The 12,554-nt window shown below is 43.3% G+C and overlaps 1 protein-coding gene across 1 annotated transcript in view; it reads left to right on the top strand.

Moving 5' to 3' along the window:
- Positions 1–2,887: 2,887 nt before the first annotated feature.
- MEOX2 (mesenchyme homeobox 2) overlaps positions 2,888–12,554 on the top strand; it is a 52,532-nt gene continuing 42,865 nt past the window's right edge. The window contains exon 1 of the mRNA XM_054645517.2: positions 2,888–3,768. Coding sequence (XP_054501492.1) covers positions 3,258–3,768 — 511 coding nt within the window. The 5' untranslated portion in view covers positions 2,888–3,257. The remainder of the gene's footprint in view (positions 3,769–12,554) is intronic.

The following is a 12,554-nucleotide window of genomic DNA, read 5'->3' as shown; positions in this document are numbered from 1 at the left end:
TTTTTTTCACTTGATGTTTATAAGCTTTGGGCAAACTTGCTGGCATTGATTTAAGTTATGCTTTTGTACCACATGTAGGTTAAACACACATTCTGAAAAGGTACAATGCGAACAAGAATTCAATCATTAATATTGAGAGGCAGCAACTGCTTACAATTTTTTCCAGTAATTATTCTGCTATTACTGAGAAGCTTTGTGCTGAAGCTTTAACTAAAAAGTTAAAATTTTTTTACAAAGGATGCTATCGTATGGCCATAGGTATTTGGTAACTGCACAAAAACTTTCTGAACTATTTCAGAAAGTGTTTGAAGCTGTTTATTTGCCTTAACATTAGTTGCCTATATTTGCATTCTCTTTACATAGTTTAAAAGGAAAGCATCTGCAGTGAACGGCATTTCCAGTTCACGCGTGCTTAAAACTGATTTTTAAAGAAGTAATAAGAACACTTGGTGTAGGACTTGTGAACTTATTTGGGAACTCAGAAACCCAGGGAAGCACATTCCTGAATAGTCAGATTTGGGTATAAAACTATTGAAAACACAGAGCTGTGCCGTTATAGCTTTGCTATTGCATTCTTCTTCTTCTTCTTCTTCTTCTTCTTCTCTTTAGGAACCTCTCCTACCTCTCCCTAAAATGTCCTATTTGGCTTGTCTCTTATTTCTCTTGGAAACCTTATCTTTCTCTCCTTTCTTTCTCTTCCTTGCACCCTCTCACTTTCTTCATTGCGCTTCACTTTTTTAACTTTTTTTTTTTCTTGTTATGTGCGAGAAATCCTGCATGGCCATCCCCTAGAATTAAGAAAAGGCATTTTTACACCGCCTTTGGCTTCGGGACTTCCCTGACCTCTTCCCAGCTGTGGCGGTGTGAGGGCTGCAGCCACGGCGGCCCTGGAAGGAGGGATGATGTTGGCATTGCTGCCCCTCCGGCCCCGGCCCCCCCGACGGCGGCTGGCCCCCGTGGCCGGGGCGGGCAGCAGCAGGTTGGAGAGCGGCGGAGGGCAGCGGAGCGGTGCGGTGCAGTGAGATGCGGTGCAGTGAGATGCGGAGCGGTGCGGTGCGGTGAGATGCGGTGAGATGCGGAGCGGTGCGGTGAGATGCGGTGCGGAGAGGAGCGGAGCGCAGGGGCCGCTCCCCGCTCGCACCTGGGGCCGCCCGCGCCGCCCGCCCGCCCCCGCTGCCCTCGGGCCGCCGCCGCCGGGGCCGCTGCGGGCGCGACGCTCCGCGCCTGCCGCTGTCTCGCACTTATTGCTCCATGGCAGCGCCTGTCTGTGAGGGACAGCAGCACCCCTGCGCTGGCAGCCCGGCGTAAACAGCCCAAACTCAAGAGGGGTTCAGCCATCGAGATTTCTTTGTATCCCTCTCTTCTAATATTAGAACACATATTGAAACGATAAACACAATGAAAAGCACAAAATATTTCATCAGTGTTGTAACTGTATATTTCCTTTATTCTGAAGAAATATCAAGTTTTGAACGGTGCACAGAGGCAGCAACTTCTGCTTTGGACGCCGCTCTCTTTGTAAAGACCGCGTTGCTACAGTTAAATCTAAAGACAGTTGTTAAAAAGAGTTAGATGTCAGAAAAGGGGGGAAATCTTACCGTCGAAAGACTGCTGCAGGTTCCAGCTCAGTCTGAAACTGCAGTGAAAAGCGGAGCAGCTGCTGAACAAAAGTTTTAGATTTTTTTTAAAGAAAGTCTGCAAAACTAATTTCCCACAAAATAGGACTCAATTTCCGTTTAAGAAACTAGCTCTTGCAAAAGTCATACAATTGCTGATTTTTTCCACTAGCAATTGAAATTCATTTTATCTTTAGCACATGGACCCAAGAATTAGACTTGAGAGAAATGGTTTTCCTTTTTTTTTTTTTTTTTTAGTTTTGTTTTGGGGGGGGAGGAGGAGCAAGGTACATCGAGTAGGAAGAGCTGAAGAATAAAACCTCTGCGCAGTGGGCACCTCTTTGGTCATTGATCACTAAATGCGTTATCCTGATTTAAACCAGTTAAGAGCCGCCTTGGTGGCTACTGTAATTCCACTACACGGATGTCAAAAATAATTTTTAAAAATAAAAACAACAGAAAAAAAAGACAGGCCCAGACTTTCCAGGTTGTCCCCCTGGAAAGACATTTGCAACTAAAGACATTTGCAACGAAGCAAATGAAGATAAAGCAAATAAACATTATGCGACTTCTTATTCTGAAGGGGCAGAGGGCAAGAGGGGAAACTTTCTCTCTGCAGCCAGCGTTGCTGGCACGGTGCGGGCCGCTGGCTTCATTGCAGAACCTGCCGCCGATGCTGAGGCACACTGTGAGGGCAGCCGGGGCAGCGCCGCGGCCCATGGCGAGTGCCGGGGCGGTGGGCGCGGGCGGAGCGGGTGCATGACCCGCACCGGGAGCCTCGGAGCGGGGTAGCGCGGCCCCGGCCCCGGCCCCGGCCCGTGCGGCCCCGCACGCCGCCGCCCTCGCACCTGGGCTTGCAGGTGAGGCTCTGGCGAGAGCGCTTCGGCCCCCGGGGACGCGGGGCGGCGGTGCCCCCGCGCCCCCCGCCCCAGAGTCACCCCCTCACGTCGCCTCGCGTCTTTGCTGCGCTGCCCCGCCCGCCGCCCCGAGGGGCGGCAGAACCCCGGGCGGTCCCTCAGCCCCGACGGGGCGGTGATGGCCCTGCGGGGGCCGCCCGGGGCGGGGGGCTCGGGGCAGCCGCGGCGGGGGGCGCGGCCCCGAGCCCCGGGGGCCGGGACGAGCGGCTGCGCCCCCGCGGAGCCGCCCCCCCCCCCCCCCCCCCCGCCTAGGGCCGCGGGCGCCCGGGGCGCGGGTGCGCAGCGCTGCCGCCCGCTGACGGAGCGGCTCGGCGCGGGGACGGCGCTGGCGTTTTGGAGGGAGTTTGCATGTGGTCAGTGCTGTGCTGCTGAGCCAGCCCCCAGCTCACATTACACACTACTGTATTTATAACCTCTCGAAGCTGTTTCCCCCTTCAAGCAGTTCTCTGGGACCACCTTCTATTGGCTTCAACCTCTCCCACTTCTTGACATCTGAGCAGCTCTGAGAACGGCTCATCTAGGTCCGAGTGTTTATGCAGCGGAGACTGGCCACTAGGGCTAAAGACCTGGATTATCTGAGCTCAGCTGCCTGCTGCAGAGTCTGTCGGTGCCGTTTTGGAAAAAAAAATCCCAGCCCCGATCTGTTTACAGTGAAAGTTGACAAAGGGTGGTGAAGTTGGATCTTTCCTAAACTCTCCTGCCTGGAACCTGAGACTTGCATGCCATGGATCACACACTCTTTGGCTGCCTGCGCAGCCCCCATGCCACTGCGCAGAGCTTGCACCCTTTCTCCCAGTCTTCTCTTGCCCTGCATGGAAGATCTGACCACATGTCCTACCCTGATCTGTCTTCTTCTTCTTCCTCTTGCATAATAGCGGGATACCCCAATGAGGAGGGCATGTTTGCCAGCCAACATCATAGGGGGCACCATCACCATCACCATCACCACCATCACCACCACCAGCAACAGCAGCACCAAGCTTTGCAGACGAACTGGCACATTCCTCAGATGTCGTCTCCTCCCGCCGCGGCCAGGCACAGCCTCTGCCTTCAGCCTGACTCAGGAGGACCCCCGGAGCTGGGCAGCAGCCCCCCTGTCCTGTGCTCGAACTCTTCCAGCCTGGGCACCAACACCCCCACGGGGGCAGCGTGCGCGCCAGGGGACTATGGCAGGCAGGCTCTGTCCCCGGTGGAAACAGAGAAGAGGTCCGGCAAAAGGAAAAGCGACAGCTCAGGTAAAGGCTCGCGCGTTCCCCAGCGGGGCGGGATCCCCGGGCGGCGGGGCTCGGGGAAGCGCCGGGGTCGGACCTGCCGCCGCTCGGCTGGGCTGGTTTAGCTCGGCTCGTTTGGCCCGGCTCGGCTCGGCTCGGCCCGGCTCGGCTCGGCTGGCACGGCCACGGCCGCAGCTGTGCTCTCGCCGCCGGCTGACACCGGGCTGCCGGGTTGTTCCTTCCCACCAACGCGCTCTCGGGATCTCCATCACTAACGCAAGCTTTATTAAGGCTACGGGGGGAGAAATAGAAAGAAAAAAATCAGCACGTGATAGAGTATGAAATCAAGGTGGCAGTGGGGGAGAGTTTCCTACAGCCAAGGAGAGAAACGTTTGTAGTTTTGGTGCGGTTTTCAGCATCTGGTCCCGCGGCCCCCTCCCCCCTGCCCGATACGACACCTCTGCTTCAAAATTCAGAATCCAGCGCGCTCCTTCCCCTCCGCCCCTTCGCCGTGGAGCTGACTGCGGCTCCGAGGCGATTGCACAACGCTTGGAAGCTCTGCCTTGGAAGCGGGGATTCGGGAGAGGAGCTGATGCCTTGCTACCCTGTAGGATCTGAGTGAGCCTGCATCAAATCCTCAGCGTGAAAGGGCAAAATTTGGACTCTGTGAAGCAAACGGGTGAATGAGAGTTTCAGAAAACTGCTTCACTTCAGTTTTCTGGTGGCGGGGAAAGAGGAAGGGGCAGTCTGCCTTTTAAAATCACAGTAATTCTTACTTAAAGGCGAGCATAAAAACATGTAGACCCGCAGTCATTCCAGAGCAATGATTTGGCATCAATGAATGGGCAAAAAACCTTGACATTATCTCTGCTTTCTAAAATAGCAAAGCCTGTCAAAGTCCTGCTCTGACAAAAGCCACTCGGCGAAGGCAACACAACTGATGGGACTTCTGTTAGGGCACACATGAACCGGGGGGTCGCAAAAATATAGAGAGACAGGCAGGAGGCACTTGAAAGAGAGAGGGCTCAACAGATTAAAAACTCAAGAGCTGGCATAGCAAATTATTTGTTATCACAGAAGAGAAAGTGAAAGGCTTTTCCAGATACGTATGAAGTTCACAACTGAAACCATAACCTCTTTCACTCAAAATGCTGAAAGCTTGGTAGAGAGCAAGCAACACAAAGGATTTTAAAAAATAATCCTCAAGAATACCATCACTTCCTTCATTGTCCATTATATTAGCAAATATTTACAGTTACAGTAACTCAGAACGTATTTATCTGAATTGCGTCTTACATAGCTGATATAGTTGCTGAAAACTCTTCTTGCGTTTAAAGCTGTATTTAGTTCAAACACTGCTGGTAAAATCTTTTGTTTTGTCTTTACTTTCAATGAGAAAAAGAATTATTTGATTTTTTGAGGTGTATGGACAGTCCCTGTTACAACTGAGAAAATAACTGGATGCCTGCTGGTGTAAGGATTTATTGTATTTGTCGGTCTATTTAGAGCTAAAGAAAAAAAGGAAATTGGTCCCTTTCACTGTCAGGGAAGTATCTGAATCACTTTCTGTTTATTTCATTCTACAATGCAAACCAAAAAAAACACCAGTGAGGAATGTCCTAAACCTTACCCTGAAGTGACTGGAGTCTTCCACTGGATTAGTGGACAAGAGTTTGAGCCTTTAGCCACGGTTATGTTTATCTTGCAATGCACTTCGATCCTCACTTTCTAAGACTTTCTGAAGATCAAGGCAGGTAACTATTTCCTCCTCCCTTCCGCTAAGAAAAAAAATACGACCGTTCACACAATTGTGAATCTCTCAAACTGAAAATAGATGTCTTTTGACAACAACTGCATAGCTGCTATATGTTTGGTTTTTCTTCAGGAAAAGCCTGAGTTTTGGACGGAATATTTAACCCCACCCCTTTATTAGTCCTGAACTCTGGTGCTAGATATTTAATGCTATTCTCCTATATGGCAGCAAGAATTATTTTAATTTGCTGTGTTTCTATATTTGTCAACCATAATTGCCCCTCATTTGATTAAACATCATCGCCTTTATTTCTCATTAATCTTTTTTTTTAAACAAATGACTGTGCTTGAAAGAATTTCTTCCATGCCTTCATCAGACTTGGAACTACTTCAATAGACATTTGTAAAAAATCCTAATAGTAAATAACTAAGAGGTGAAGAGAGAAAGAGACTGCTTTAAGTTTCAGTGCCAGCATTCTGAGACAACTATCAATGCTCTTGCTTATTTACACATATATTTCCTCTTCTTAAGCATATCACTTAAAACCACAGAATGCTCAGCGTTTTCTTGAGCACTGAATCTGTTCCACATTTCAGAGCTGAATTAACCTTAGGCTACCCCTTTCTTCCACTACTTAGCTTTTGTTTCTGTGTGTTTAAGATCACAAAGCTGAGTTTGTAGATAGTTTAAAGAATGTAAAACATGATCATTCCTTGTATCATTTACCTTTCAAACGAGTAACTGTTTCTTAGCTGTATAGCTACTCTGAAAATTTACTAGAAGGGACACCCCATTTTACTTATTTTTATGATGATTGGAGTGCAACGTTTTAAAATTATAAACAAAAATCCAGAGGGCAAACAGAATTTAGTATGATGGGCTGTGTGTTTTTTACCCAAAATTCACATATTGCAAGGGAATGGGAGGACATAGAAACACAGTTATAAAAACGGACTTAGTTTATATAACTTTAGCCCTAACCCAGATTTTAAGCATTTTGGGAAGTTCCCTTTGAAGATATTGAAAAGACTGCTTCAGAACAGGGTGATATTTTCAGCTGTTCTTGTTGCAAAGGACTGGGAAATATTGCTTTTGTAGTCATCAACCCCTGCTTGCTGCAGCTGTCAGTGTCTCCAGGTTTTGTAGTTGCTCTCTCATAATCTGCAGAACATTCCTTTCAACCTGCCTAGGCCCAGGAGTGGGTCGGTAAAGCTGCCTGTGAGTTGAGGAGTGGTGCATACAAATCTTTATATGTTAACGTTTTGCAGTGAATAATGGCATCTGCATCCTCACCTTTGTAACTCAGCTCTTCGATGTCAAGGCCGTACGAGTAGAGAGACAATACTAAATCTGAGGGTTGGTTGCAAATGAAATAGCTTATTTTAAAGTGCCCTAATGGTCAGAATTATCTGTGTGCTAATGAGGTGCGGATGAAAACCATGCTGAGTGTATAGAAAACATATTCTTGGAGTGCTTTGTTGCTTTGTGGTATGAGTTGTTCTATATGGAATATTTTGGATTTTTCTAATGCCTTCCCTTCTCTTTACTTGCCTGTGAGTTTCAGGGCCATTTTATTTCTGTGTATTATAAAGTAGGTTTTGATTCTCAGATGATGCAGAACACATAAGATGCAAAGTTACTTCTGTGATTTCCTAAGTTACATTACTTAGGTCCAAGTTTTCTTAAGACTGCAGTCAAGAAAAAAGCATATTAATGCCTATATAGGAAGTGCTATCTAGATTTACTGAGAAATATGAAAAAAGAGTGGATCTGGTAGCCTTAAGGAAGTCTAAAATGCTATGGTGAAAAAAATATCTGTGTTGTGCTGAAAAGACCAGGGGGAGGCTGAGTACAGTTGAAAGAGTTCTTCTAAGCAATACAGCTATTCAAACATTAAATTGCAAGAGATAAATATATAAGGAAATTGCATTCCTGTTAAAGTCTAATGTAATTAAACACTTGCCCTCAGGCATGAAAAGACTTAAAAAAAAAAAGGAAACCAAATTTCGCCATGGGAAAATGCTTTCTGTGTGGCACAGGTTTCCAAGAAAAGGCTAGCAGGTAATAAAAATTATTCATATTTTTGAATGTATTTACAATAGTAGCATTTAGAAAAGCATTTCAGGAATCCACTGTTTCAACGGTTTGGCCAAGTGTGTTCTGGTGGGTTTTGTTCATTGACAAATCACATGAATAAAAACAATACTTTTTTCCCCCTGAGTTTTAATATTTTATAACCTACCTATTCTCAAGATGCAAGCAGCAAAAAGTTGTATCTCCAGGAAATTTATTTTAAACACATCTAAATATCATAAATCATATGTACTTGTTTGAAATGGTCTCTAAAAAGCAGGTCATTTTGATAAATGATTATAAATACTGTGAAATCATGAGTTTTGAGGACTTTTGATTGGCTTCTGAAACATGTCAGTAAGAAAAATGAGCTGCACGCTTGTAGTCAAAAAGTACTGTGTAACTGATTCATCAATATGTCTCTGCTTTTCAGTGTGGTTTTAAAGGGAAACAAGAAAAAATACATGATAAAGCATAGTTTTTCTGGAAAGAGTTAATTTGTTTGGTATCTTGTATAAAAGCATCACTTACCCATAAGAAAACAACAACAACAAGAACCACAAAAACTCTGTAGATTTTATAAATGAAACAATTTCAAAATCCAACAAATAACACGCACACTTTTAGGAGAAAACCTTCAAGACTGATCACTTATCAAATGATGGGCTTACTAGTGAGCTATTCTCTGAATTGTTTTAATAGATGAAAACTTGCAAGAAATTCACTTTCATTCTCAGGAAATATAATCAGGAACTTTTGTAAGACTAAAATTTTGAAAGACTCTTTCGCTGATGCATTTTCAAAATTCTTTGCCCCTAGCCAAAGAAGAACTTTGTGTGGACAAAAAGAAAAAAAAAAAGAACTATGTGTGGCTCCTAGTTATGCATTTCTATCTGTTTGTATAAATGATTCAGGAGGATTTACACTTCTCCTTCTCCCCCTCCTCATCAACCCAGCCTTTTAGAAACACTGGAAGGCTGATCCAGACCTTCACGGGATGATAAATGTTTTTGTGAGAAGGTCCATTGACTCCAGTGAAACCACTGAAGTGGTCAAGGTTTTTTAAGCAATCAGAGCTTAATTCTTTTACATGGGAATTAAAGAAAAATGTTTTGTAATTCTTGTAGATATTTATTGATAAAATGTTATGATCGCCTGATTGTTTGAAAATTGCCAATCGAGCATTTTATATACACATTGAATTTTAACTACATTGGTTTTAACATCCTAGGATAAAACTTGTCCTAACATATCTAGTGTGACTTCTGTAGTATTTTCTAATGTAAGTAATCAGATTGAGTGGGTTTTTTTTTGTGTTTTTGCCATTTTTAGACTTGCCAACTGTTCAATAAATGTTTTTTAATTGAGCCTGTTAATCCGCATATTGTTTGCCGTGTGGAAATACTCGTTCTTTAGTGATGCAATGACTTCATATGCTCTATCTCAATTCCTCAAGAGTAGGATTGAGCTCTGTGTCTTGAAATTCAAGGGCAGGTAACATTATCTTTGCTTCTGCCTGCTGATGCCCTAATATTGCTCACTGGATTATTGCTTTCAAAGACACTGTTACTTGGCAGTATGAAGAGTCGCCGTAGCACGTTTCTCTCAGTAGCAAAATGTACTCGACCAAGCCGTTTTGTAAGTCTCCAGAAAGGAAGCAAAATAAATGTGGTTTCATCTGCTAGACTGAGAAAAGTTTAAACCCATCAGTAAAATGTAGTTATGGTGGGGTAGGATTCAACCCTCACTTTTTCAATGCTACCCTGTGTCCTTGTTCTAATATACTTAAGAATGCAACTTGAAAGGATGCGAAAGGAAAGTCATATTTTTTAAATATAAATACTTGCATATGTCGCTAATAAGGTTTCTAACTGAAATAGTGTGGTGTTAGAGAATTTTGATAAACAGTGCTGGAGGCTACTTCATTACATCAGTGCACAGCTGGGCACTGAACCCAGTCCTATGATCTGTCTCAAGCCTGTGCCCTGTCCTTTTATGACTGTTTGCCCAACTTATATAATGGCCATACCAGTGCTTTCCTTCCATTTGGAAAGTACTGTAAACTTTTATGAAACTAAATGCTTTGTGTGCGTGTGTGTGCGTACATGCTTTTTATTTTTAGTAGGCTTTAAAGACTTACAGATCTGCATCACAATTTCTCCAGTACTGCTAGTTGCAGAGTACGAGCAAGATGGTGCACAGCCACCCTGCAGAAAAAGCCTTCCTCCTGCTACTCAGCAGGGCAATTGCATCACCTTTACCAGCATGAGCTGTGTGACTGCACGCACGGCCAGAAGTCATTTGACTTCTGCGGTGAGTGTCTGGGGTCTTCCATGAGCACGTAGATGCTTTTCTATTGTGCTTAATGAAAACCTGAATTCAAAAATAGCCTGATGTAATTGTGCTGGGTGCATGCAGTCTAGTTCTAGATTTTAAGTATTTGAATCAGTAAAAAGAAAGTTACTGAAATAAATGGTTTATGAACAGACATCCTAGGGGAAATTCCACCAGGAAAGTACGGATGACAAAATTTCTACTGATTTTTGTTAGGACCACCAGATTTTAAGTTGTGAGTTCTTACTCTAAACGTAGCTTAGCTTTGGAGGAGGAGATAGAACAGTTAGCCATTGTAGTGATTAAGTTTTTTTGTTACACACTGTCTTGAATTCTTCCAACGGCAAATACGGCGGTGGAATGCTTGTTTTAAAAACCACTGCTGCCATTGGTCTTGGCTTTCTAGCATGTGTTGTCCTTGTTATTTATTAATACATATTACAAAATCTATGTCCTTTGATAAGTTTACCTACACCCTATCCATTAAAAATAATATTTAATAGACAATAGTATAAATCACAATGATGTTATTTGTTTTACTCTGCAAATTTTGTACATTCATCATGTAATTTCACTGGTGCAGACTTGCATCACTGCATCCTAACATTCAATGAATGATGCAAAGTGAAAAAAACCCACATTAAAGAAATGGGATATAGTAGTAGACAGTGCACTGTAATGCATGAAAGTTTTCTTCTGAAGTCTTCTATTAAACACTATAAATAGACTACTTAGGTTGTCAAAGTTCTACTTGCTAACATCAGTAATATTAAAGATGTAATGCTCACTGTAGATTAGAAAGGATATATTTTTTTCAAGATCTTGGACCTACAGAAGATACTAAGGCACCCCTTAGTATCAGAATGTAGATTGATTTTCTATATGGAATTGTAAGTTTTTACAAATAGTTTTGGGGATAGGTCACTTGATTGGAATTTGCACATATTAATAAATAGACATATGATTATATGCCAAAAGAGAAATCTATAATAATATTTGGAAATTTGCTACTGAATATTTTATTGTTTAATGATGGATATAATCACTGAATGCCATGCATTCTGAAATTGCAGACTACTTTTTTCCATTGCATTGAGCTTCTTACTCAATGCAATGGAAAAAAGTACTCTGAAATTTGTATTGAAAATTACCTGTGCTGAACAAACCTCACAAGAAAACATCTATGAGAAGTTAATGGTCATGTGAAAGAAAGTCATATTGTACTCAATTCTATTTTCTTTCGTTTTTCTTTAATAAATGAAAGAAAATAATTGATGAAACCAAGGAAGCAATTCTCAAAGCAAAGAGTCAAATCTTTAATTTATGATAGAAGAGAATAGTTTTACTAAACAAATAAAATCCAGTGGATTATAAAAATCCAGTGGATTTTTCTTTTCTTTCTTTCTCTCTCTCTTTTTCTTTCTCTCTCTCTCTCTTTTTCTCTTTCTCTCTCTTTTGTGCTCTTTCTCTTGCTTTTTCACCCTCTCCTCTCCTCTCCTCTCCTCTCCTCTCCTCTCCTCTCCTCTCCTCTCCTCTCCTCTCCTCTCCTCTCCTCTCCTCTCCTCTCCTCTCCTCTCCTCTCCTCTCCTCTCCTCTCCTCTCCTCTCCTCTCCTCTCCTCTCCTCTCCTCTCCTCTCCTCTCCTCTCCTCTCCTCTCCTCTCCTCTCCTCTCCTCTCCTCTCCTCTCCTCTCCTCTCCTCTCCTCTCCTCTCCTCTCCTCTCCTCTCCTCTCCTCTCCTCTCCTCTCTTCTCCTCTCCTCTCCTTTTTTCTTTCCTTCTCTTCTTCTGCTTTCCTCTCCTTTGCTGCTTCTCGGACTAAAGAAAAACTAGTTGATTGAACATTATTTTATAGCAAATAGGGTATGAAAAACTAAAACTGAAACAGATTATTGCAATCTTTTAAAAGTCCTTCTTCCTTCTGCATTCTCTCAGATCTCTAATAGCTATTTCTTATTTTTTGCAAGTAAGTCTGGACAAATGGTGCCTTACATAAACTGTTAGATGCACTTCAGTATCCTCTGCCACTATTTTGAGTTTTAATTCTTAGACTGTGATCTTACGATGATTGTAGTATGCATTTAATTTTGTATGTTGAGAGATGAATGAAACCTCAGGAAGCTGAAGTCAAAACTAGCTATTGAGTGGAGCCAGGACTTCACAGCTGAAGTAGTCATGAAGTAGTACTTTGATATGAACACTGCTGAAGTTAAGTGTATGTTTACACATTTTGGTGAATTGAGGGTATTAGTCACTTAAATATACCAAGCGGAAAAAACTGTTTCCCACTTTGGTCCTCCTAAAAATAGATGCTAAAAAAATCTGTTGGACATATGTGAGCTGACAATATAGCTCTGAAGAGAGTTGAATGAACTGTGGGGTTTTCTACCTGCCAAGCAAAAAATGGCCTATTCTAGATGCATGCAATATATCCTGAGTGTGCATGGGGGCCTGTTTGGCAGGGGGTGTTTTGACACGGTGGGTGAGGCTCCTCAGGCACATTGGTCTCAATAGCTTTTCAAGCCTTTCATTTTCTTTCATCTGGTGGAGAATACCAGAACGTGTAGGCTCCATAGAATATGTGGACAAGTAAAAACTACTCATTAAAATGTGCTTATTACTGTAGAAAGAATTGTACGAACAGTGACTAGAT

Source organism: Agelaius phoeniceus, chromosome 1, assembly GCF_051311805.1.
Source record: "Agelaius phoeniceus isolate bAgePho1 chromosome 1, bAgePho1.hap1, whole genome shotgun sequence".
Classification (NCBI taxonomy): Eukaryota; Metazoa; Chordata; class Aves; order Passeriformes; family Icteridae; genus Agelaius; species Agelaius phoeniceus.
The sequence above is the reverse complement of the archived record's forward strand: the minus strand, read 5'-3'. Positions and strand labels throughout refer to the sequence as shown.